Source organism: Medicago sativa, chromosome 2 (assembly GCF_051527215.1).
Source record: "Medicago sativa cultivar Bolivia chromosome 2, Bolivia_mono, whole genome shotgun sequence".
Lineage (NCBI taxonomy): Eukaryota > Viridiplantae > Streptophyta > Magnoliopsida > Fabales > Fabaceae > Medicago > Medicago sativa.
The window spans coordinates 63,689,873-63,713,530 of record NC_140750.1 but is presented as its reverse complement, the minus strand read 5'-3'; the positions used below and the strand labels follow the sequence as shown (position 1 = coordinate 63,713,530).

Below are 23,658 nucleotides of genomic sequence, written 5' to 3'. Positions count from 1 at the left end.
TATTGGTCAAAAAGTAAAGTAAGTCCACACACTCCAACTCAAATGATATAAATGGTGAAATTATTAGGTCGGATGTCGGGATTGAGGTTTGAACACCGGATCTTTCATTTGTGTCTATGTTTTCATTGATTATTGTTATTTCTTTTATCTACCAAAAAAGAAAAAAACTAAAGTAAAAAAGAAAGAGTAATAATAGATATTTGTGTTCTTAAAACCCGAGTTTGAATTATAACTGAAATAATTATTGATCAGACTTTATTTATTTTTTCGATGAACTTTAGAGGACTAAGGACTTCCATTGTAGGGTTAAGACAAAAAAAATCTTGTTTAATTAGCTAAAAGATGGTGCAAAAGCAAAATACATATAATAAAATTTGTGCGAGACATGAAGTGGGGGTTGTGAGCATTTAATAAGTTGTTATCTTTCAAATGAGGGCACTTTCATCTCACCACCTACCCTAAAGAAAGACTCCAAAAGGTGGTGATGGTCGGTCTTTGATGTGCCGCTATTTGCTGCTCTGTATGTGAACTGTATTTTTAAGACACCTCTCCAAGGCAACTTACCTTCATTGGTGGGACCTTATATAGCTAATTGCCATTCTTTGTGGACCTGTAGAAAGGTCTTTGGCCATATGAGTTTTAATTGTAGTAGCCCTTATTATGTGACCAATGATCAGAATTAACTTGTTCTAAAGGTATTATGCTTTTCACCTACCTTAGCTCCATTTTCAAGGTTGAATTTTGTGTTAATGTGGCATATAGGACTATAACAAGGACTTGCCAAATGCAGGAGTATAATAATTTTAAAATTAAAGGTTCGGTGACCATGTTTAAAGCATAAAGTCAACCAATGTTTGACTCGCTTGATAAATTCGTACATTTTATAAGATGTAAGTTTAAATTTAACTGTTGATATGAGAATTTGTTAGTTAATACTTGATATAATAAGTTTTGTAAGTTTTCTTTAATTCTTGCTGTTTTTGTTGACCATAAGTCAATATGAGAATTCTGTTGGTTCATAATGAATATACAAATATTTATATAAACGCTCTTTAGTTCTTGCCGTTATGGTTGACTATGGCAAGTCATCGAGATTCAACTCGTCTAAATTTTTAATTATTACTTATAAACATGGGGAGAATTTCAAGAAGGTGAAATGAGAAAATTAACAATGTTGAAATTTTAGACATGTTTGAGGGTGAGGAGCGTTTTGATGAATTCAATGTCGTGGAATCTTGTATATCTCAAGTTAAGAAGCATATGTAATGTAATGTGTCGGCGTGTTTAATCCAACCGTTAAAACCAACAAGCGATGGTGCATCACATGGGCCACACGTGCGCTGTAAAGTGAAAATTCATAAAAGGACACAGCAAACAGAAAGTGACTTGCCATGCCTATGCCTAATGTCTTGTGCCCCAACACACAAAAATGGAACCTTATAAATAAAAATAATAATAAATTCTATAAATAGCTAGTAATTGGATTAATTCAAAATTATTTATGTATGTTACTGTACCATACGTACGATGTACGACAACATAATTAAAAGAGCTTATGAAGCTGAAACAGGAAATATAGCTGTTGTAGCATCAAGATTTAGTTTGGTTTCCCATGCTATAGACTTTAAGAAGAAAGAGAATGATGAGAAGAGAAAAGAGTGTCGTTTAGTTTAGTTTTGAACTATGGACATGATGTTTTGAAGGTCGTTTTCTATGTTGGTTTCTTCTCCTCTTCCATAAAACTAATGATGGCTTGTAATGTATTATTGTATGAAGGGTTCAATATCGTCCTACTATTGTGTATGTCATCCATGATGTTAGTTTGTCATAGCTGGTTGAACCTTTTGTACTTCAAATTTTTCATTGTGACATAACCTTTGTTACATGTCATTTTTATGTACTTGAAGAAGTGAATGAATCACAATTCACATTCACTCCCATTTACTATTATTCATGCACCTAATAATATAGGATCAATTATAGCTTTCAACAGCTGTGAAAAAAAAAAAAACTATAGCTTTGAACAATGGCTCCATATAAAATTCACCTATGATACATCCTCACCATTATCACCACCACGTTCCACCCGAATTCACCTACGATGCACTCCCCCACCATCCCTTCCAATCTCATTGTAATAGATGATGCACGTTATCCGTCCTTCTGCCCCATTAACGGAAACACCACCCCCACCGCTCCGTCCACCTTGCTGGCAGGTACCACTAAATTAACATGTATACGAGAAAGCATCCAACAACCCAAACAGATGTATGTCTCTTGTTTTGAAACATCAACAAAAGTTGATAGATGATAGACATTGATGTGAACCCAAAATTGGAAAGTGTAAAGCAGAGAATCTTACAAAGGTTTGTGCTTATCCTCATTAGAATGACATTGTTCAACTTGATGTCATACATATGACACAAATTAAAAACGATTAGTATGAGAACTAACTAATCTGCTTCGTCCTCAACAAACTTACAAATAAAAATCATTTAAAAGATCCAACTTCAAGAGAATGCAAATTGATGAAGAGGAAAATGGAAAACACGTAGTCATAGATGAAGTGGAAAAGCAATTTTCAATGACGATGAGAAAAACATATTTCAGTGCAAAACAAGTGTATTACGATACAATTTCAAGGAACAATTTAACCTATCTCAGTGAAAAAAAATTATCCGTCGTTCCTCTATGGGTCCAAGCTTAAATGACTTTTGAACAATAACTGAAACACTTGTTTTAAGCCTCACTAAAGAAGGACCCATAATTGAGAGAAAATGTACTAAAAGATGTCCTACACTTAATATTTTAGCATGTTACATTAAAAAACGGTTCAGACTTATCTGTTTGAAATTGACTTTAGGCTTCCACGTACATTGAACGAAACAATATGCTTAACGCCAAAACCTACGAAAATGAACTCCCTAAGTTTGACCTTAGCCAGCAAGATTGTATCGTATGGATGGCCCTCAATGTTCAATATGTGATTTCTTCTATGGACCAGAACATTTGTAGGCAGTTAAGTGAATTATAGGTGTCAATATCATGACAGTCATGTAATTGCTGATGATCACCGTCCATGCACGTTTTGGACGCAATTGATACGTAACGACATCACAGAATCACACACTTAACAGTAAACTCCAAACTTCACATTAAACACTAATTCCAAGCAGAGCCTAATCAATTCCATCAATTCAAATTAAAAACAAAAAGTCTCAAATAGGCCAATTATCGATCTGATATAGGAATAGACACTTAAGGCCTCAAACAAGTTTTTTCACATGATCCAAACAAGGAAAGAAACATAAGTTTGAAAGAAACATAAGTTTGATTTTTTGTCCAAGTCTCTTCACAAAACACAACCATCCTTTACCGATTGGACACAAACGTCTTTCTTTAAGATAGTTTCTTTATTTTGCAACCAAACATCAAACATGGATTCACGGGGTATAATGGATTTGACTTCTCTGAGGAAAGTGGGATTATTAAAATTGATTGAAAGATAAAATGCAAGTTATAATTGATAATTGAAAAATTTCATGGCTGAGAATATTATTGAATACAACCGTTAGATTTTTCTGTTATGATTCACACTACCCGTTTAAAGGGTACTCTTCACTCAAGACAAGCCAAATCCATGATAATGTGGACAAACCAAAGGAAAAGCTTATTCAAAAAGTTTGAGTTGAGAATCCAAAATTACATTTAGCAGTTGAAGATGGACCATGTTCTAAATTTGACACATAAAACATCCATATATTCATACAAGTTCCAATAGACGGCTTCCGGAAGATAGAAAGCAATAAACATGTAACCGGAAGCTATAAGAGGAAAATGGACTCCACATAGTTTAGACAATTCCTCTAAATTTTTCCATTTCAATTTGATAGTTAATAGCATACACTTCCACTATTGTTATTTGAGACCAAAAGTATCCACCAAATTGTCAAGCACCGCTGGCATATAATCTGGTCCACTCTTTGGCTGCAGATTTAAAAAATAAGCACCATTTTCATAAGAGGATATACACATAGCACGTCTGATGCTATCATTAAAAAATAAAAAACTTTGATGTAATCATGCTAGCAGAAGAGATCATACCTGTCTCAACAGCCTCAGCCTCGTTAGATTTCCAATGCTTAGCAATGTTCTCAGAAAGAGGATCATCTGGGTTTGGTGCACTCAAAAGAGCTTGAATACTAAAATAGGACCCACAAAATTTACATTATTATCAATAAAACATTATATCCAATACACAGCTGGTTAATTTTTCATTTTTAACCGACTTTCCACAATGTTACGTATATGCAAGAGTAACTCAGAAATCAAAAGTAAGATCCGGCTGAACCTTCGCATACAAATTGAGTAAGTCACCACAATCAATTATGCATTCAACCAGATAATTTATGGTTTAAAAAATGTCTATTTGACAAGTTAATTTAACCATCTGTTTTCCCATAAAACTTTACCAACATGAAAAATTCTTTCAACAAAATGATTTAAGATACATACAACATTTATTTCAAAAAAGTTCAATTTGGAGGCTTGCAAATCCACTTGAGTTAACTACAGTTTTAAAAATGATTTAAGATAAATAAAAAAATTATTTCACATATGATCTATTAACTACAGTTTTTCAGGAAATGAATTGGTCCAGCAAAAAGTTAATCCACTAGAGTAAAAGGTGAAAATTAAATATACCTTAAAAGTACAGTGCGAATCTGAAGGGCGGGACTCCACTTATCTTTCAGAATATCAAGACATATCCTGCCAAGCTGCATCGAATTTCAAACTTTTATAAAAGCTTATCATCAAAGAAGAAAAGAAAGGCAAGGGAAGCAAAGCAAAGCATACCTTGTCAATGTTAGGATGATATATTTTTGTCAAGAACCTGACCTGGAAGAAGCAAGGCATGATTGAATTAGGAATAAGAATTATTACAGAATTTTTTAGAAAAAATGCACACTCCAAATCTATCATATCATATTTTATCATCACAAGAATCAAAGCCAGAAAAGAAAGAAAAAAATAATAAACAATCCACAATTCTGAGGGAGGCATGATTAAATTATCCTTAAAAAATAAAATAAAAAGAACCTCCTACTAGACCTCTTTCGTAAATGTAAACCCCTATCAGATACACGATAGCTGTGACTGTCGTTTCCTAAACCCTGGAAGTAGTAATGGCTTCAATATACACAACATTATCCCAGACCACGTAGAAATTGAGCATTATTATATTCCATCCCAATTTATCAAGAAAATCTTTCAATTTTCATTTTAAAAGAAACACATACTGTGACTCTATTTGGACAATCTAACAAATGGCAGTGTTCGAATATAGAATATTAGATGATTAGAGTAGTTAAGATTTAGTTAGTACAAGTTTGTAATTTGGTAAGTTTGTTAGGTGGTTGTTAAGAGTTGCTATTTTGGTTAATCATAGAAGTCTTTAAATAGCCATCAATCGGCAGAGGGGAAAGATAGCTTTAATACTTAAATTGTGACTAGAGAATTATCTGGTATGAAATGAGTGTTCCTTTGGTGTGTAAGGTTATCATCATCATTGTATACCTGTTGTATCTTCACTTTCAATCTCACTTCACAAATAAGAAATTCTTCAGCCATGTGCAATCTTTATCTTTATCTATTTGAGTTTGTTTTACCCGTTTCTCTAATCTTGAAGATTAGAATTCTTGGGTTCCTAACCGGAGAAGCTATTTTTTTGGCTGAAAGCTTATAAGTAAAAAGCTAGCTGATTGAATTTTCACACACAATTTTAATACATCAACTTATCTCAAATTATTCATCATCTTAAAATTTTGAAAACTATGTTAAGACAGTTAATTAAATATGTTTACTATTTCTCGCTGCATCAGTTTCAAAGGGGGAGATATGAAGGGCAAGGTGAGTGTGTACACAAGACTGTGCATCTGTGCAATTAATTTCAAATTTACAGAATATCTCGTCCCATGGCCTTTATAAGTTTGACATCGATCATCAGATACAAAGACATGAAAAATATATCTGTTTCTCTTTAGCCGTCATTTTAAGGTTATTTACACATGCCAAGAGGACCAGTAAATTGTTACTTTTGACGGAATTATTTGTCCTTTTCTATGATACCCTTAACTATTTATTGACTTATTCCACCTATTTCTCCCTCTGCAGTGAATAGTTAAGGGTATTATTGACAAAACAATAATTGATGTTGCATTGAACTTTGAAAACGACAAATAAAGAGGAACAACCTTTTTCTAAAACTCTTAAAAAAGTTTACAGGTGAAAATAATTTATAATTATGTTGTCATTTCTTCTTGGTAGACAGGAACACAGCAGAAACTTAACAGTTAACACCAAAATAATATCACAACACAGATGAAAATAAAATGACAACAATTAAATTAAGTACCTTTGGAGCAGCCATTGGATATTCTTCAGGCAAAAATAGTTCTAGCTTGAAAACTCCCCCTAGTAATGGAAACAAAACACTTGCACATCAGTAAACTTGAGATTTCTTTCTTTTATGAGGAGAGGTAGGAGAGAATAAAAAAATTCCAGTATAGTCAAGCTAGTTGTTATTCAGTAATCTATTCCTTTCCAAACCCTAAAATATGATCAGAGAAGCATACAAACATGAGACACACGCGTAGTGTTCACAGACAACACATAGTTCCTTTCCATACAAATGTATTTCCAAGTCTCACCCAAGTTAAAATGAGACACACTATACATTATATTTGAACTGCAGGGTGCACTCTACACTCGATGATAAACCCTTCAGAAAGTCAAAATTTATAATACGTCAACTTCATGAAAAGGAAAAGTGGTGATGCGAGTATAATCTTGTCTTGTTTATCCCACTCCAACCAAGTGCCATAACTCATGCATCAATTTCCATACAAATCTATAATACATTATGACTTTCAAATATGATGCGAAAATGAGTATAATAGATGACCCACAATAACAAAGATTAGAGTATGTAAATATCCATTTATTCGACCCAGTAACTTATTAGCTCTTCTATTCTAAATTCTAGTGTTTGACCCAGTCTTTTTGGTGCACCAAAAGAGTTACATATGAGAAATAAGCTCATCAAATAATCCACTAGAAATGATCATAGAAGTATACACACATGGGACACGACTGTGACATGTACATATGGTAAAAATATATAACGCCTAGGTTGCATATAAGGGCTAACAATGTGGACCAAGATAACGAACTTCAAAGAAAATAGTTCAAGAAGATGTATACAAGGGTTAAAGTTAAACACATGATAAGAAGACAGGACATCTGTGAGAAGAGGACAGGCAGATATTCTTTAATCATTAACGACTATAATGATGAGATCCAAATATTCTTATGCCCACCTCATTAATCAAATCGTTTGCCTCGCAAAATTATTAACAGGATAACATTTCATATAACTAATAGACTGTTTGTAGAGTCGAACAGTTTATGTTCAACTTGAGATAAAAAAGCAGTGAATTAGAAATATCATGGCAACAAATAAAAGCAGTTTCCTTTCAGAATCATTCCCAAAACAAGTCTGCATAATAGACAAAAATCTTTTATAGAAAACAATAATACACTTACTCAAAAGCCCCAAAATAATTAATATCCCATTTCTATCAAAGATAAACACAAAATACGCATTTCAAGGTGTAAAACCAAGTTGTTAGGGTCATCGCTACCTTCATAAGGAGACTGAGTTGGGCCAAGGATCATCACATTGAAATACCGCATATTGTCTTCCGAAGGGGATGCACTAATTCCAGGCGCTGCATCATCAGATCAAATATTATAAATCAACACAGCAAAACAAAACAAAACAAGGAAACATGCACAGTGCTGTCAACTGCAGATCACGGGAAATAACGGTTTGTTCAATGCGGATCGCAGGAAATTCCACTATGCAGCAATGGAATAGCGGCGCTGTAGCCACTATTTGACAACATTTTTTCGTAACTACCATATAACACGAAAATAGGGATTTATTCAATTTCCACTGTGATATAGCTCTATAGCGCAGCTATTTAACAACACTGATTTAACATAAATCATACACACCAAGGTAAAATCTAAGAAGCACAAATACCCCTCGGATTAAGCGTGTCCCGGTGTCGGAAACCTATCGTTCTGATACGAACCAACACATATGATATGATTACAATAAAGGGTGTCATTTTCTCTAATTGTTATCGGTGTCTGTGTCTTCGTGTCTGTGCTTCATAGGGTAAAATTCAAGGTATCATAGAAAATAACAAAAACAACCAAAAGCCTTATCGCACATGAATCAAATTACGCCATAACGTATCTTGCAAAAGACTATACTAAAACAAAAACCACAAAAAATAAAAACCACACAACAAACACTTTCCAATTAACCGAGTGAAACCTTCTACACTACAGAAGGATGAGAATAAGACAATACCTGGCTCACTGAGCAAACGCTGTGTTTCCTGAAGAGATCAAAGAAACACTAGTTATCAAAACATCCACAAAAATCAAATCAAATTCAAATACAGAACCAATAAAAACAATTCAAAACTAAAATTCAACATCAACAAAGATCAAATCAGAAAAAGAAAAAAAAAAGTTGAATCACCGATTCAACATCTAACACTTTAATTTTCCTAATTTTGTAATCATCACTGAAATTAAGCTAGTTCCACTGAAAAAAAATCAATCTACCCTAATTTCACATGTAATTTTACGTTCAATCAAGCTAATAATCAACGTGATAATCAATAATCGAAAGAAAAAGTTACACAATAAACACAAGATTTAGAGTAATTAGGTTTAGAAATCGATAAAACGAATCGATCATAGAAATTGAAAAAGGGATCTTAAGAAGAAAATTGAAAGGAACGAACCTTGATGATTCTTCGAGGAAGGTTACTGTTAGCCATTATTGGGTCGATTGCAAAGTACGCAATAGGGGTTTGAGGGTTGATGAGAGAAGAGAGAAAAAGAAGGTTTCTCTCACTAACGCGTAGTAGAATTTCACAAAGGGAAATGAAAATGCGCTTCTCTTGCTACTATTGTGTCATTTATTTATACAACTTTTTTTTTCTTTTTCAATAAGTTTTTTATTTATTTATACAACTTTTGCTTTTTCAATAAGTCCCAAAAAAATATTTATACAACTTTTGCTTTTGCCTAGAGAATTATTTTATGATTTTTTGTAAAAAGATTTATTGTTATGAATTTAATTAATGGTTAAATAAGTAAATGGTTTTTATTTCGAAATTTCATCCTTTTAATTTGGTTTTAGTTTCAAAAACCTTTTCATCGCTAATTTTGGTTTTTGCATTTAAAAAAATATTTATACAACTTTTGCTTTTGCCTAGAGAATTATTTTATGATTTTTTGTAAAAAGATTTATTGTTATGAATTTAATTAATGGTTAAATAAGTAAATGGTTTTTATTTCGAAATTTCATCCTTTTAATTTGGTTTTAGTTTCAAAAACCTTTTCATCGCTAATTTTGGTTTTTGCATTTAAAAAAATATTTATACAACTTTTGCTTTTGCCTAGAGAATTATTTTATGATTTTTTGTAAAAAGATTTATTGTTATGAATTTAATTAATGGTTAAATAAGTAAATGGTTTTTATTTCGAAATTTCATCCTTTTAATTTGGTTTTAGTTTCAAAAACCTTTTCATCGCTAATTTTGGTTTTTGCATTTAAACTGAGTTAACGAACGCCGACATGGTAGTGAGACGTGTATTTTCTTTAGTCAGGCGGCATTTATGTGGCTAAGTTCATGTTACCATGGTTTATTGCTTTTTATACAAGACTCAACTCAAGTTTAGCCATAAACAAATCATGGCTAAGTAGCAAAATATGAATTAATTGTTACCATTAATTGTTAGTGGTAGATGGAGAGGGCACAATATTTAAGTACGCTTCTTTCTTTCACTGTGTTAACCCCCTTCTGGTTTGTGGAATTCATATTTTCCCAAAAAGTATCATTCACATCGGTCATCATCGACCATAAACATGAGGTAAGAATAGTTATTTATTGCTAATTTCCCGACCATAAACATTTGTATGCTATAAAGTCATATGTATTCATGATTTAGTAGATTGAAGATATAGACATGCAGTGGCATTAAGCTAAGCTGCTGGAACACATAGGAACCAAGATTTTAATGCTTGTTTCAGTATGTAAAATTCTAACATTATGGTTTGTAAAAACCCTAGACTATATATTCGTTTATGGCTAAGCACTGGTGAGTGATGAGGCTTTATTGAACATGTCCTTGCATGGAAACTCCCTTTGTTGAAGATGTCATTCATTGTATGTAGCCTAGTTTCACATGTAGCTTAATTCAAAATAAGGAAGGAGATGATAATTGAGAAGGAAAACTCTTAATGTCTCCGTGATATTGTTTAATCTAGTTTTGGTCTAATTGCACCATTTCATGGTTAAGTTAGGTTCTTCATGGTTAAGTTAGGTTCTTCATGCTCTCTACATATAATTCTTTCATTTGTTTATTGTATGCTGGTTTTGGTTAGATAGAGTAGTATCATTGGAACAAACGTGATCAATCATAATATTGATATCCAATTTAGTGTGTTGAGAAATGATTTAAAACTTGTTTTTATATGTCATCCTTCCCTCGTTGTCGGTGTGTACAAAAGGACAGATGTTTTTGATATTTTACCAGACGTTGTACATTCGTTATTTGATGCATTTCGAGTATAGTTTATGTTATGCATTTTGTTTGGAGTGTGATTTTAATTGTGCGTGTCATATGGTGTATTTTTTGCTGTTGTTTTACACAGGTATTTGGGGAGGTAGACCCTAAGTTTTATAACAAATTCAAGGACGAATTAGGCAAAAAAAATGGAATCTGGGTGATGTGGATCGTAACACACACCATGTCAGATTCAATACTTCTTATGCGAGACCCTTGCTGACTGTTGGGTGGGATAAACTGCGGACATTTTACAAATTGACTGCAGATCACGTAGTAATGTTCAGCTATAAGGGCCAAAACAGTTTCCTGATTTCTGTTGTGAAACAACCTGCACAACCATTCAATTTTCCGCTGTTCCACAGTTTAAGTACAAAACCTGAGCGAAAAAGGTTTCAAGTTTCCCTTACACTTGGAACAACATCCACCTACCAGTTGGTAAACACCTGATCCCGTTGCAATTCTATAATGTCTGGATGACGATATTTATTGATTTGTAGGGCCTAACTTGTAATGATATTTTGATTTTATATTAAGCAGATACTGCGCAAAGAGATTGTTGATTATATATGGGGTTGTGTTCACAAGAATCTTCTTTTATTTGGACCAAAGAGTTATAATACTGATTGTGAACTGGTAACGGAAGATGATGGTGAATGCGTGAAGTTTGGTTCAGGATGGCACCAATTCTGTGAAATCAATGGATTCAAAGCTGGTGATGCTTTGGAATTCGAATGCAAACATGTATTTGAACATGGACGCATCTATGTCAACAATGTTATGTAGGATAGGCTAAGAAAGAGCGCGGAATTAGAATGTAATTTTGGTAGGATTGGTATGTGTGTTTTAGTGTCACCCTTTGCGTACCTCTGTTCTGATGTAGCTTGCAAAATATTAATAGATTTTTTAACACATTATGTATTTTATGTTTCTATTATTATTTTGTTTTATTTTATTTCGGCCCACAGGTTTGTTATTTCTTTTGCTATTTAAACAGAACATTATGCAGTCTACGAGACACTTTTTCATTTCAATAAAATTATTCGAGATTTTCTCTCAATTTCTGGTGGATTTCAGAACCTTATTTTCACAAGTCTGTTGCTTGCAGACTTGTTTCCTTTCAATCTAGGTTTAGCGCTTGGTAGCCCGCGCTACCGTACTGCTCAGTTGGCATCAGAGCAGGTTTCTCCTGTTCTTTTCATAACTTGATCAGTCATGAGAGATCAACTTATGACGAGGGCAGAGTTTGCCGGCATAAACGCGGCTCTTACCATGACATGAAAGCTCTTTCATATCAGATGGTGGTGTTGATAGCTATGGTTGACGAAAACAACAACAACAACAACGCCAACAACAACAAGAGAACAAATCCAAACAGGAGAGGAGAACCAATTCCAGTTATTAGGGTTCGTGATAACAACCCTACTATTGTTATGCACCGAAAATCAGAAAATACCTGTGAATCTGATTTGAAATACTATGAACGTGGATATTACAACAAGTTGAAGGATGATAACTACAGGTTTAAAATCTGACTCAATATATCGTTGTCCGTTTTGTTACACCAAAGATTACTCCTTGTTTGACCTTTTGAGACATGATTCTAGAATAGAGGGAACTCACGTAAGACGGTTAAAGATATTGCTAAACACTATGTTTTGATTACGTATATTCTAAGGTGTCATAATGTAAATGTCGATAAAAAAAGCCACTTGATGTTAATATTGCTAGTGATAAGCCACCTGGTGTTGGTATTGCCAGCGGTAAGTCAATTAATTTGTTCCAGTTGGTAAGCAGACAACAATATTGTGATAACAACAGAGACCACGTCTTTGGCAAATAAGGAGACTTCAGAATATCCATGTGTTACTTTTCAATCCTCAGCTGATCCTACTATTGTTGAGAATCTTTGTACAACAAATTTCTCTAATGAAAAGCCGCAGTTATCCTCCAAATCCAATGCATGCTCGGAGATGCCAGAAAAGGTTATCACTGAAATTGAGAGTACGTACGGTGGATTTCAATCCTTCGGAATCTGCTGTGATAATCATTCAGGCTTCAAATAGAGGATATTTGGTTCAGAGAGCACTTATAAAGAGAAAGAAGGTAGTGAAGTTGCAAGTTGTTGTTCGCGGTTACTCGGTTAGAAGGCATGTTATTGGAGCACTGCGATGTGTTCAACCTATTACTAAAATGCAAGCTCCGTTTTCAGCTCTGAATCACAATTCAACAATGGGATTGCTACCCTATACATACGCTTCTGTACTGCATCAATTGATAGGATATCATGCTTTTTGTTTTTGATGCAAAATTCAAAATGATCCTTTTTTTTTACCATTGTATCTAAACTACTAAATTACCATGTAATGTTTTACAAAAAATAAATCATAACATCCATGTTATACCCTAATTTTGGACCTAAAAATACTAACTCAATTTTTCTTCTTTGCATTTCAAGCCATTTGAACTATCTCTGATCAATTGCATCTTTCTCTGCATTTTATTTCAATGTTACTTGCAAAATTCACATAAAAGGGCATTTTAGTCATTTCCTATGTCAAAATTTCTTTCAATCTTTAAAAATTTGTTTGAGTCCTTTCAAATAGTCTGAATAAGTCTTTGCTTCCATCCTATGTCAAAACCCTTTCCAAAAATTGCATTTGAAGTCATTTTGAGTCAGTTTTGCCCCTAGGGGCATTTTGGTCTTTTCATGTGTCAAAGCTCTGTTTAAACTCTTAAAATTGTCTCTGAGTCTTTCAAGTTGGTTTAGATAAACTTTTGTTTCAATTCCCTGTTAAAAATCCATTTTAAATTGCATCTGAGTCATTTCCAGTCGTTTTAGCCCTAGGGGCGTTTTGCTCATTTCACACGAAATTTCGGCAGAGAGAGGTTACTTTAAAGTACCTCATTTAGGCCATTGGTTCGTTTTAGTCCGTTTTGTCAATTTTAATCGTTTCACTTTACGTTATTTTCCGGTTACTAATTTTAATTCATTTTATTTTTAATTTTCATTTTAAGTCATTTTTGTTAAAAATTGCAGTTTAATCCCTTTAGTTTAGTTAATTGCATTTTTAGTCCATTTTTGTCCAAGTCATAGTCCAGTGCCACGTGTCAGGTCCCAATTAGTCCAAGAGTTAGTTATGCCACATGTCATTGATCCATTGGTCCAGTCCATACATGTGTCAGCCTATAAAAGGCCAACCCATCACAGAACCATTCACTTCTTTACACATCATCAACAACACAATCACATTTCTCTCTCTCCTTTCCACGAATCAAACACCACAAAAATCCAGAAAAAACTCAAGAACATGATGAACAAGTTCATCATCTTCAAACCCTAACCGAATTCGGTTATCACCAAATTCATCAATCCTCATCAAATCCAAACCCTAACCGAATCAGAAGCATCACATAACACAAAATCCCTCATCAATTTCACAAAAACAAGACGAATTCACAAAGAAGAGAAAGAATACGAAGTTCATCAGAAGAAGAACAATCGAAGAATTCACAATCTTCTTCGTTCGTCACATCTCTAACCTAAAACACAGGTATCAAGCTCTCTTTCCTTTCCTTTTCACTTTTTCATTCGAAAATCCAGAGCATTAGCTTCGTACATGTGCTATTGCTACGAATCAAAGTAGATCGGAACACTCTAAGAACTTTCTTGCAAGAATCTTTCGAATAAGAGAAAAAAGAAGAAGAGTTAACAAAAAAAAGCATCAGAGCCGTAAGATAAAAGTCCGATCTACGTTGATTCGTGAGTTTCCTCGAGAAACTAGCCTCTGATTCGAATAGAGGAGAGAAGGATCTTTAGAAATAAGTAATTAGGTCATGAATCTGGGCGGCTTGAGGCTCCGACGCGGCGGCGCCACCGCCGGCCACTGCGTCGGAGAGTTGGAGAAGATGACCGGCATTAGGTCGGAGAAGAGAGAGTCTGCAGACTCTCTCTCTCTAAGAACTTTGTAGAGAGAGAAGCAAGTGAGAGTTGTGAGGGTTTTCTTCACATTTCTGCTTATATATGCCATGCCTGATCCTGTGTGCGTGTGTGTTCCGTTTACCATGCTCCTCTTCTGCTTGAGCCGTTAGATCTTTGATCTGACGGCTACTGTGAACCCTCCCATGGCTTGATGTGTTGATCTGTGTGTTGGCGCATGTTTGAGCGTTGGATCTTGGATCCAATCCAATTGGATCGATCCAACGATCCTTGTGCCTTCACCAGATCCGTCTCTACCTTGGGCTTGGGCCTATTCTGTGCAGATCCTGTGTTTTCCTTTGATTTTTGCTATTTTCCCACACTTCTTTACTTTCTGCACCTCTGTATATGCTCAAAATTACTTGGAAATTTCTACAAATTTTTGTGCACATTCTTGATGACTTTTGTGATGTTTATGAGCAACTTGTTTTCTGAAAATGTTGATAAAAAATATTCTTGTATTTTCTTGCATCATTTCTTGATTTTATGTGAAAATTCTCATAAAAAAATTGTCTAATTTCTATTTCAAATTCTTGATAATGTTGATGATGTATGTTGATTGATTTTGTGAATACTTTGCTACTGTTTTGATGCATGTGTGTGATTTGTAATTGTTTACTTGCTTTACAAGTTACCTTTGTGTATGAATAAATGCAAGAAATATCTAGATTTACTTTGTAAATGTTGAGGTCATCATGTTGCCTTATTTCTTGTATTAAAACCTGATTCCAAATCTTAAAAAATTTTACATTGGAATATAAGAATTATAGGTTGCATGATTCTTGCATTTTATGAGTGAATTTTGATATAGTTTTACACTTGTTTAGTTCTTTCTTTGAAGTTTCCCATGATTTTATCATGATATTTTGCTTGCTTTATTTCACCCTATGCTACTAACATTTTCTTGTTTTATGTCTCATATTTCCCATAAGCATTCTCATGTCATTCCATATCCATCTTATTTCTTGCACTTTAAGTTTCACCAAGGCTTAGAATGTAACACTTAGGATTTTTCTTTGTACTTTACCTTTATGCCATTTTAAATTCTTGCAAGACCATAGAATGTATCTAGGGCAGATGTAATAAGGACAATGAACTCTAACGATGTACACCGACACAAGCACCGACACATGCACACACATCACTATGGTATATAGTTAGAATATGCATGTTTAGATGTATGTTTAGGATTGTATGTTTAGGATTTCCACTTAGAAAAATCATTTTCCAAAAAAAAAGTGAACAAACATCACTTGAAAATCTTTTCCAAAAAATATAGGAGTCAAAACTCCTTTGCATTTTCTCTTTATTTTCTTAATCAAATCTTAATGAAAATAACCATACTTAGACCATACTTTGCAAATGACTAATCAAACCTCACCTTTTCTTAAATTCTCATGCCTTTAAGGCCTCTCAATCTCCATTCTTCAAAATTCATTTTCAAACTTAAAATCAACCAACAAAAACAAAAACATTTTTGGAAGAGAACTACGGTGGATTTGATCCCTTAAACGGGTACGTAGGCAAGGAATCAAAATTCCTTCAATTCAACTAAAATAAAAATCCAAAAACATTCTTCTCCCTCCAATTCTTCATTTAGAATACCTTTAGGCTTAAATAAACACTTTCAAAATAGCATTTAAAAATAAAGCGCGCGCGTAGAAATTAAAGACGGTTCCTATAGGATACTATAGTCGTTATGGGTGCCTAACACCTTCCCGTAGCGAAAACAACTCCCGGACCTCGATTCTCAAGGGTTTTGCTTACTTTTTCCCTTCCCAAGAAAAAATAAGATATCACCGGTTTAAAAGGTTCAAACGTAATCAATGTTTGACACCCGAAAACCAAGATAAAACAATCCATGATAAGATAGGCGAGATTTATTAAGTACATAATAATGAAGTCATTTACATACAATACCCTTACTTCTATTGGCACCTCCTATATCCAAACTTTTTCTCCCGTTCTAAGGGTCAGACGGGCCAAACTGCAGGCCAACCGGTTCCCATCTCTAATCGCACAATTTAAATCTAATTGCCCAAATACCAGATACAATACTTCCAACACGGTTTCTAGCAGCAAGAAGTCGGTCATTCACCGGTTCTCAAAAGACTGCACCGATCTGCACGTGCCTTGTGATCATATAGAAGTTTCCATAACATTGATCAAAGGATTGTTTCCAATAAATTGCTTACAGTTTTCCAAAATTAATCCCGTGGATATATATTTCTCAGACTATTACAATTAGCTGTAAATATTAAATTGCTTATTTGATATAAATTAAATCCAGAAGAGGTTGCGTAAAGATAAATAAGTATTACGCTTGTGAGTTTGTCAACGGAGACTAATGGTTGTCAAAAAATAAACTCAAGTTAAAACAACCACATCATGATAACCTAATGAGATACGATAGCATAAATGTTCAGGGTCAAACAAAATAATATTACATAGTACCAAAATATCAACCGAACAGAACGGCTGGGTGCAGGGAGTTATAGTGCGAAGTCTAAAATTAAAACAATATTGTTCTGAAACTACAACCAAGCAGAACTAGTAGTTCCGAAACTACAACCGAGCAGAACTGGTACACACTTTAAAACCGCATACTGCTTTCGAACAGCTTGAGGCATAGGTTGATCTCTTCAGCTTCCTTCCCAGCATTAGTGTCTCCACTCGTGGATGAACAAACATCATTATGCTCAACACCCACTTGATTACCATCACGTGCAGTTCCTGAAAACTCAGGTGCGGTATTCTACATATTCATTTGTATAAACTGGTTAGTATAGGACAACAATTGTTGAATGTAGTCAATCAAGTGAGTCTCGCCGCTAAATAGTCGAACTTGTGAACAAAAGTTTAATTACATTTTAGTATCTACTTGATGATCGAGTATATTGTTTCATAGTAGCCACTATAGAGAAGGAGAGAGTGTTAACTGATAAATGACTAATATAAAGGAGACATTATTAACCATGACAATTAAAGGAGAAAGTATTAACCATGACTAATATATTAACTTATTGTAAGTTATTACACTATAGAGAAGAAAGTCTAGTGTTTTACCTTTCCAGATTCATTGGAATATTTGGCCTTTCGGTACTCGATTATGACATGCAGATCAAAGCAGATCTTGCGGACTACAAAAGTCTGTTCATTACCATCAACAACACAGTCCTTTTTCTCAACCTTAAAAAGATATTTTTGATTCAGCAATCTGGATTTCTCAATAGACACTTAGCCCAACGCAACTGCCTATATTTTGAAAAAATATGGAAAAATTAAATACTTTTTTCATTGTTCTATAGTAATGTACTTGCCGTGTGAACTGAGAAAGAGCATTAAACAATACATCGTCGTTTTGTGGAAGCATTTCAGAACAAGTTTTGTGAAACATGGTCCTTGCATCAGAGTGCAAAACAACCAACGTGACACAACCACCTTCATCAATGACCTCAATTCATAAGCAGTACCTAACATATGTAATCAGTTCATAAATACTAAGTCTAAGCGTATACTACAATGTTGTCATTTGATCATCTACCTTTTTGGATAGATTTAAAATTACCTTGCGAAAAGCTTTTTGACATTCTGCTTACAATCTTGACAGGAGAAGACCCGTGATTCAGGCACCATACCTTTGCTACAAAGGCATTCGTTGAGAATCCTCTTAACAGTTCCAACAACCACCGTAGTTGAATTCTACATGACCAATGTCTCTAATGAATATTGAAAGTTTAATGACAAGTATTAAATTAAAACTTCAGCATTTGTGTCAGCGGCCAAGCAGGGAAACAATACTGGGGGCAGCCTAAGGTACACATAGTTAATTAGAGTTTCATTGATAATACAAACAGTTTAAACGTTTATCATGGGTGGAGAACAACTTAAATATACCTTTTCGTCATGTTCAGCCCATCCGGACTTATTGGGTTGAAGTAAAAGTCTCTCTAGTATGAACCGAAAGGGTTGAAGATAAGGTGTGTGTAACTCAAACAGCTATGCAGGTAAATCATGCCTAGTAGATCACACAGACGATTAAGCAATGACAATACATGTATATAATACCGGAAGAATTAAAGAAAAATAAATGTTTGCAACCTTTGGAGTATGTTACTTTTGCAAACTGGATTGTGACGATTGCATTCTCAATGTCTCCGTATTTAATGAAATTATTCAAATGATCCACGTGGTTTCCAAACAGAGAACATTGTAGTTTATGACTGCAAATATAATATATTATATTAAAATTTGGGTGCAAATGTTATGCATCTAAAAAATTAAAAATGTCTTTAGTCCCTCCAAAATTAGAAGTTTTCAAGTTTAACCCTACGATTACTAAAAAAAATAAAAATTAGTCCCAAGAAAATCTAACTGTATATGCGAAACAAAGCTATAACAATATCACCGTGCATGCAATAGAGTTACGCGTGAAAACCGGATGAATAAAGAAAAAAGAGTAATGATATTTTGACATCCATTTGATGACAACTTTGTTGACAACCTTGTTTTTCTCACTTCTTATTGGTCAACAACTATGGAGAGAGAAAAAGTAAGAGAGAGGATAACAACATCATGTGAGTATGAGAGAGAAAGTTGTCCAAAAGTTGTCAAAAAATGGTTGTCAAATACCGTATGCAACAGATTTTTAGTTTTTTAAAATTTAAAACTACAAAATTTGTTTGGTAAACAATTTTCCAAAATGTAATTTTAAAAACTAGTTTTGAGTTTTTAAGTTTTGAAAAGTAAAAAAGCAAAACAGTTTTTTCTTTTTTGTAAAAAAAAGGTAAAACAGTTGAAAATAGTTTTGGTTTTCGGTTTTAGTTTTCTCTTTAGAATTCAAAAAGCAGACCCTTGATATTTTTCAATTATTGGCATTATTGTTTATTTTGTGGATGGTAAACATAAAAAAAAATGGCATGCATACTGTCGAGAATAAAAGAAAGGAAAAAGTAAAGGCACGTTATGAGTTAAGGTTTCGAACAGATTTTGTAACTATTTATCTTTAAAACAGTTTTTAAAAGTGTAAATCGCAAACAACTTTATTTAAAATCTCTTCTTAAAAACAGTTTTAGAGAAAAATTTGTAAAACAATTTTCAAAAACTTAAAAGCAAAACACAGTCAAACAAACTTACTCTCTTAACGTTAACTCAACGACTTTGCACTTGGATGTTTTTCCATGCAGTTCCAACTCTCTTTCCTTACAAATGCCAGTTAAAACGACCACCAAATCTGAAATAAATTAGTGTTCAAACTGAATTAGTAATATTTTGGAAGCGTATCTACACAGGATTATTTCCGTTCTAAAAAAAATCGACATAATGCTCTAGATTGAAGGTTTCAAGATAACTTTTTATATACACGGAACTCACCAATCATGATGCTGGGGTCAAATCTTCTTGCAACCATGTCAGAGATTGGAACCAAGTCGTAAGGAGATTGCGTTATTTTGCTATTATCCACTACACTGAGACTGGAACAAGCCTCAAAGACCAGTTTGTAAGGGTGACTGGTGGTGCGGATGTTTCCTGAGTTTATTTTAACTGACAATTTTTTAAAAACATAAATTTTGCCCTCAGCTACCCGGCTCTTAAACTTAAAGGTTAGACTATTAGGAATTGTGGCATGGATTCTCCCACCCTTCAAATCCATCAAAACCATCTCAATGGAAGGTAAAGCATTAGCTATGTCGAAGTCGATAACTTCACACAAACGAATAACATTTGCCCTTATACTCCATAAGGTTACAGAAGAATCAATTTGAGAGATGAGACAGATTGATTTTCCCATTGCTTTGGCGTTTCCTACGGCTACGGGGGTGTTTGTCATGCGAGGTTGAAGGGGTAGTTGAAGGGGTTTTGTGATGTGAGAGCGGTTTAGAGAGAGATAAATATATGGAGAGGGGGATTGGGGTAGGATCCCGTCGGTTGAGGTTTTCACTCGACTCTCTCCACTTTTAATCCCCACCTTTAAATGCATCTTTTCCCTTTTTTCTCTTTCTCTCTCATTGCAAATCAAATGATGGAAATTCACAAGACGCTTTTGAGATGGAAATTCACATAATGTCTTTCAGGATGTACTTCACCTGACTCAGCTCGCTTTTATCGGTGGTTTATGGAACACGGTAGACTTTAGGATGTACTTCACCTGTCTTCGCCCGCTTTTATCTGCGGTTTATGCAACACGGTGTCTTTTAGGATGTACTTCACCTGAGTTCACATGCTTTTATCGATGATTTATGTAGCATAGTGGCCTCTAGGAAGTACTCCACCTGACTCTGCCCGCTTTTGTCGGTGGTTTATGCAACATAGTGTCTTTTAAGATGTACTTCACCTGACTCCGCCCGCTTTTATCTGTGGTTTATGCAACACGGTGTCTTTCAGGATGTACTTCACCTGACTCCGCCCGCTTTTATCGTGGTTTATGCAACATAGTGTCTTTCAGCATGTACTTCACTTGATTTCACTCGCTTTTATCGGTGGTTAATGCAACATAGTGTCTTTCATGATGTACTTCACCTGAGTTCACATGCTTTTATTGATGATTTATGTAGCATAGTGGCCTTCAGGATGTACTTCACCTGACTTCGCCCGCTTTAGTCGGTGGTTTATGCAACATAGTGTCTTTCAAGATATACATCACCTATTTTCAGTCGCTCTCATCGGTGGTTAGTGCAACATAGTGTCTTTCAGGATGTACTACACCTGAGTTCACATGCTTTTATCGATGATTTATGTAGCATAGTGGCCATCAGGAAGTACTTCACCTGACTCCGCCCGCTTTTGTTGGTGGTTTATGCAACATAATGTCTTTCAGGATATACTTCACCTGTTTTCACTCGCTTTCATCGGTGGTTAATGCAACATAGTGTCTTTCAGGATGTACTACACCTGACTCCGCCCACTTTTATCGGTGGTTAATGCAACATAGTGTCATTCATGATGTACTTCACCTGAGTTCACATGATTTTATAGATGATTTATGGAGCATAGTAGCCATCAGGATGTACTTCACCTGAATTCACATGCTTGTATCGATGATTTATGCAGCATAGTGGCCTTCAGGAAGTACTTCACCTGACTCCGCCCGCTTTTGTCGGTGGTTTATGCAACATAGTGTCTTTCAAGATATACTTCACCTGTTTTCACTCACTCTCATCGGTGGTTAGTGCAACATACTGTCTTTCAGGATGTACTTCACCTGACTCCGCCCATTTTTATCGGAGGTTTATGCAACATCATGTCTTTTAGGATGTACTTCACCTGACTCCGCCCGCTTTTATCGGCGGTTTATGCAACACGGTGTCTTTTAGGATGTACTTCACCTGTTACGCCCGCTTTTATCGGGGGTTTATGGAACACGGTGTCTTTCAGGATGTACTTCACCTGAGTACACATGCTTTTATCGATGATTTATGTAGCATTGTGGCCTTCAGGATGTACTTCACCTGAGTTGACATGCTTTTGTTGATGATTTATGTAGCATAGTGGCCTTCAGAAAGCACTTTATCTGACTCCTCCCGCTTTTGTCGGTGGTTTATGCAGCATAGTGTCTTTCAGGATATTCTTCACATGTTTTCACTCGCTTTCATCGGTGGTTAATGCATCATAGTTTCTTTCAGGATGTACTTCACCTGATTGCGCCCGCTTTTATCGAAGGTTTGTGCAACATAGTGTCTTTCAGGATGTGTTTCATCGGACTCTGTCCTCTTTTATCGACGGTTTATGCAACACGGTGTCTTTCAAGATGTACTTCATCTGCTACGCCCGCTTTTATCGGTGGTTTATGGAACACGATAGCCTTTAGGATGTACTTCACCTGACTCCGCCCGCTTTTATCTGTGGTTTATGCATCACGGTGTCTTTCAGGATGAACTTCACCTCTCTCCGCCCGCTTTTATATGTGGTTTATGCAACACGGTGTCTTTCAGGATGTACTTCACCTGAGTTCACATGCTTTTTATCGATGATTTATGTAGCATAGTGGCCTTCAGGATGTACTTCACCTGAGTTCACATGCTTTTGTCGATGATTTATGTAGCATAGTGACCTTCAGGAAGCACTTCATCTGACTACTCCGGCTTTTGTCGGTGGTTTATGCAACATAGTGTCTTTCAGGATATACTTCACTTGTTTTCACGCGCTTTCATCGGTGGTTAATGCAACATAGTTTCTTTCAGGATGTACTTCATCTGCTACGCCCGCTTTTATCGGTGGTTTATGGAACACGATAACCTTTAGGATGTACTTCACCTGACTCCGCCCGCTTTTATCTGTGGTTTATGCATCACGGTGTCTTTTAGGATATACTTCACCTGACTTTGAGCGCTTTTGTCAGTGGTTTATGCAACATAGTGTCTTTCAGGATATACTTCACCTGTTTTCACTCGCTTTCATCGGTGGTTAATGCAACATACTGTCTTTCAGGATGTACTTCACCAGACTCCGCCCGCTTTTATCGGTGGTTTATGCAACATAATCTCTTTAAGGATGTACTACACCTGTCTCTGCCCGCTTTTATCTGTGGTTTATGCAACACGGTGTCTTTCAGGATGTACTTCACCTGAGTTCACATGCTTTTATCGATGATTTATGTAGCATAGTGGCCTTCAGGATGTACTTCACCTGAGTTCACATGCTTTTGTCGATGATGTATGTAGCATAGCGGCTTCAGGAAGCACTTCATCTGACTTCGACCGCTTTTGTCGGTGGTTTATTCAACATAGTGTCTTTCAGGATATACTTCACCTGTTTTCGCTCGCTTTCATCGGTGGTTAATGCAACATAGTTTTTTTTCAGAATGTACTTCACCTAACTCCGCCCACTTTTATCGGAGGTTTATACAACATCATGTCATTCAGGATGTACTTCACCTGCTACGCCCGCTTTTATCGGTGGTTTATGAAACACGATAGCCTTTAGGATGTACTTCACCTGACTCCGCCCGCTTTTATCTGTGTCTT

General features: G+C 35.2%; 2 protein-coding genes and 1 long non-coding RNA gene across 3 annotated transcripts; all 3 read right to left on the bottom strand.

The window, feature by feature from the left end:
• Positions 1-3,670: 3,670 nt before the first annotated feature.
• Positions 3,671-9,041, bottom strand: LOC146949610 (ubiquitin-conjugating enzyme E2 35). The gene is made up of 8 exons (XM_085745560.1): positions 8,886-9,041; positions 8,444-8,471; positions 7,704-7,790; positions 6,416-6,474; positions 4,858-4,899; positions 4,705-4,778; positions 4,105-4,202; positions 3,671-3,987 (listed from the first exon to the last, which is right to left on the bottom strand). The coding sequence occupies exons 1-8, from the start codon at positions 8,919-8,921 to the stop codon at positions 3,950-3,952; spliced, it is 462 nt and encodes a 153-aa protein (XP_085601686.1). The 5' UTR covers positions 8,922-9,041; the 3' UTR covers positions 3,671-3,949.
• Positions 9,042-17,025: 7,984 nt separating this feature from the next.
• Positions 17,026-18,506, bottom strand: LOC146949609 (uncharacterized). Its single transcript, XR_015027341.1, has 3 exons — positions 18,264-18,506; positions 17,762-18,168; positions 17,026-17,450 (listed from the first exon to the last, which is right to left on the bottom strand). It is a non-coding gene; the product is annotated as an uncharacterized LOC146949609 (long non-coding RNA).
• Positions 18,507-19,827: 1,321 nt separating this feature from the next.
• LOC146949608 (uncharacterized) lies at positions 19,828-20,525 on the bottom strand. Its single transcript, XM_085748543.1, has 2 exons — positions 20,069-20,525; positions 19,828-19,928 (listed from the first exon to the last, which is right to left on the bottom strand). The coding sequence occupies exons 1-2, from the start codon at positions 20,523-20,525 to the stop codon at positions 19,828-19,830; spliced, it is 558 nt and encodes a 185-aa protein (XP_085604669.1).
• Between the last annotated feature and the right edge of the window lie 3,133 nt (positions 20,526-23,658).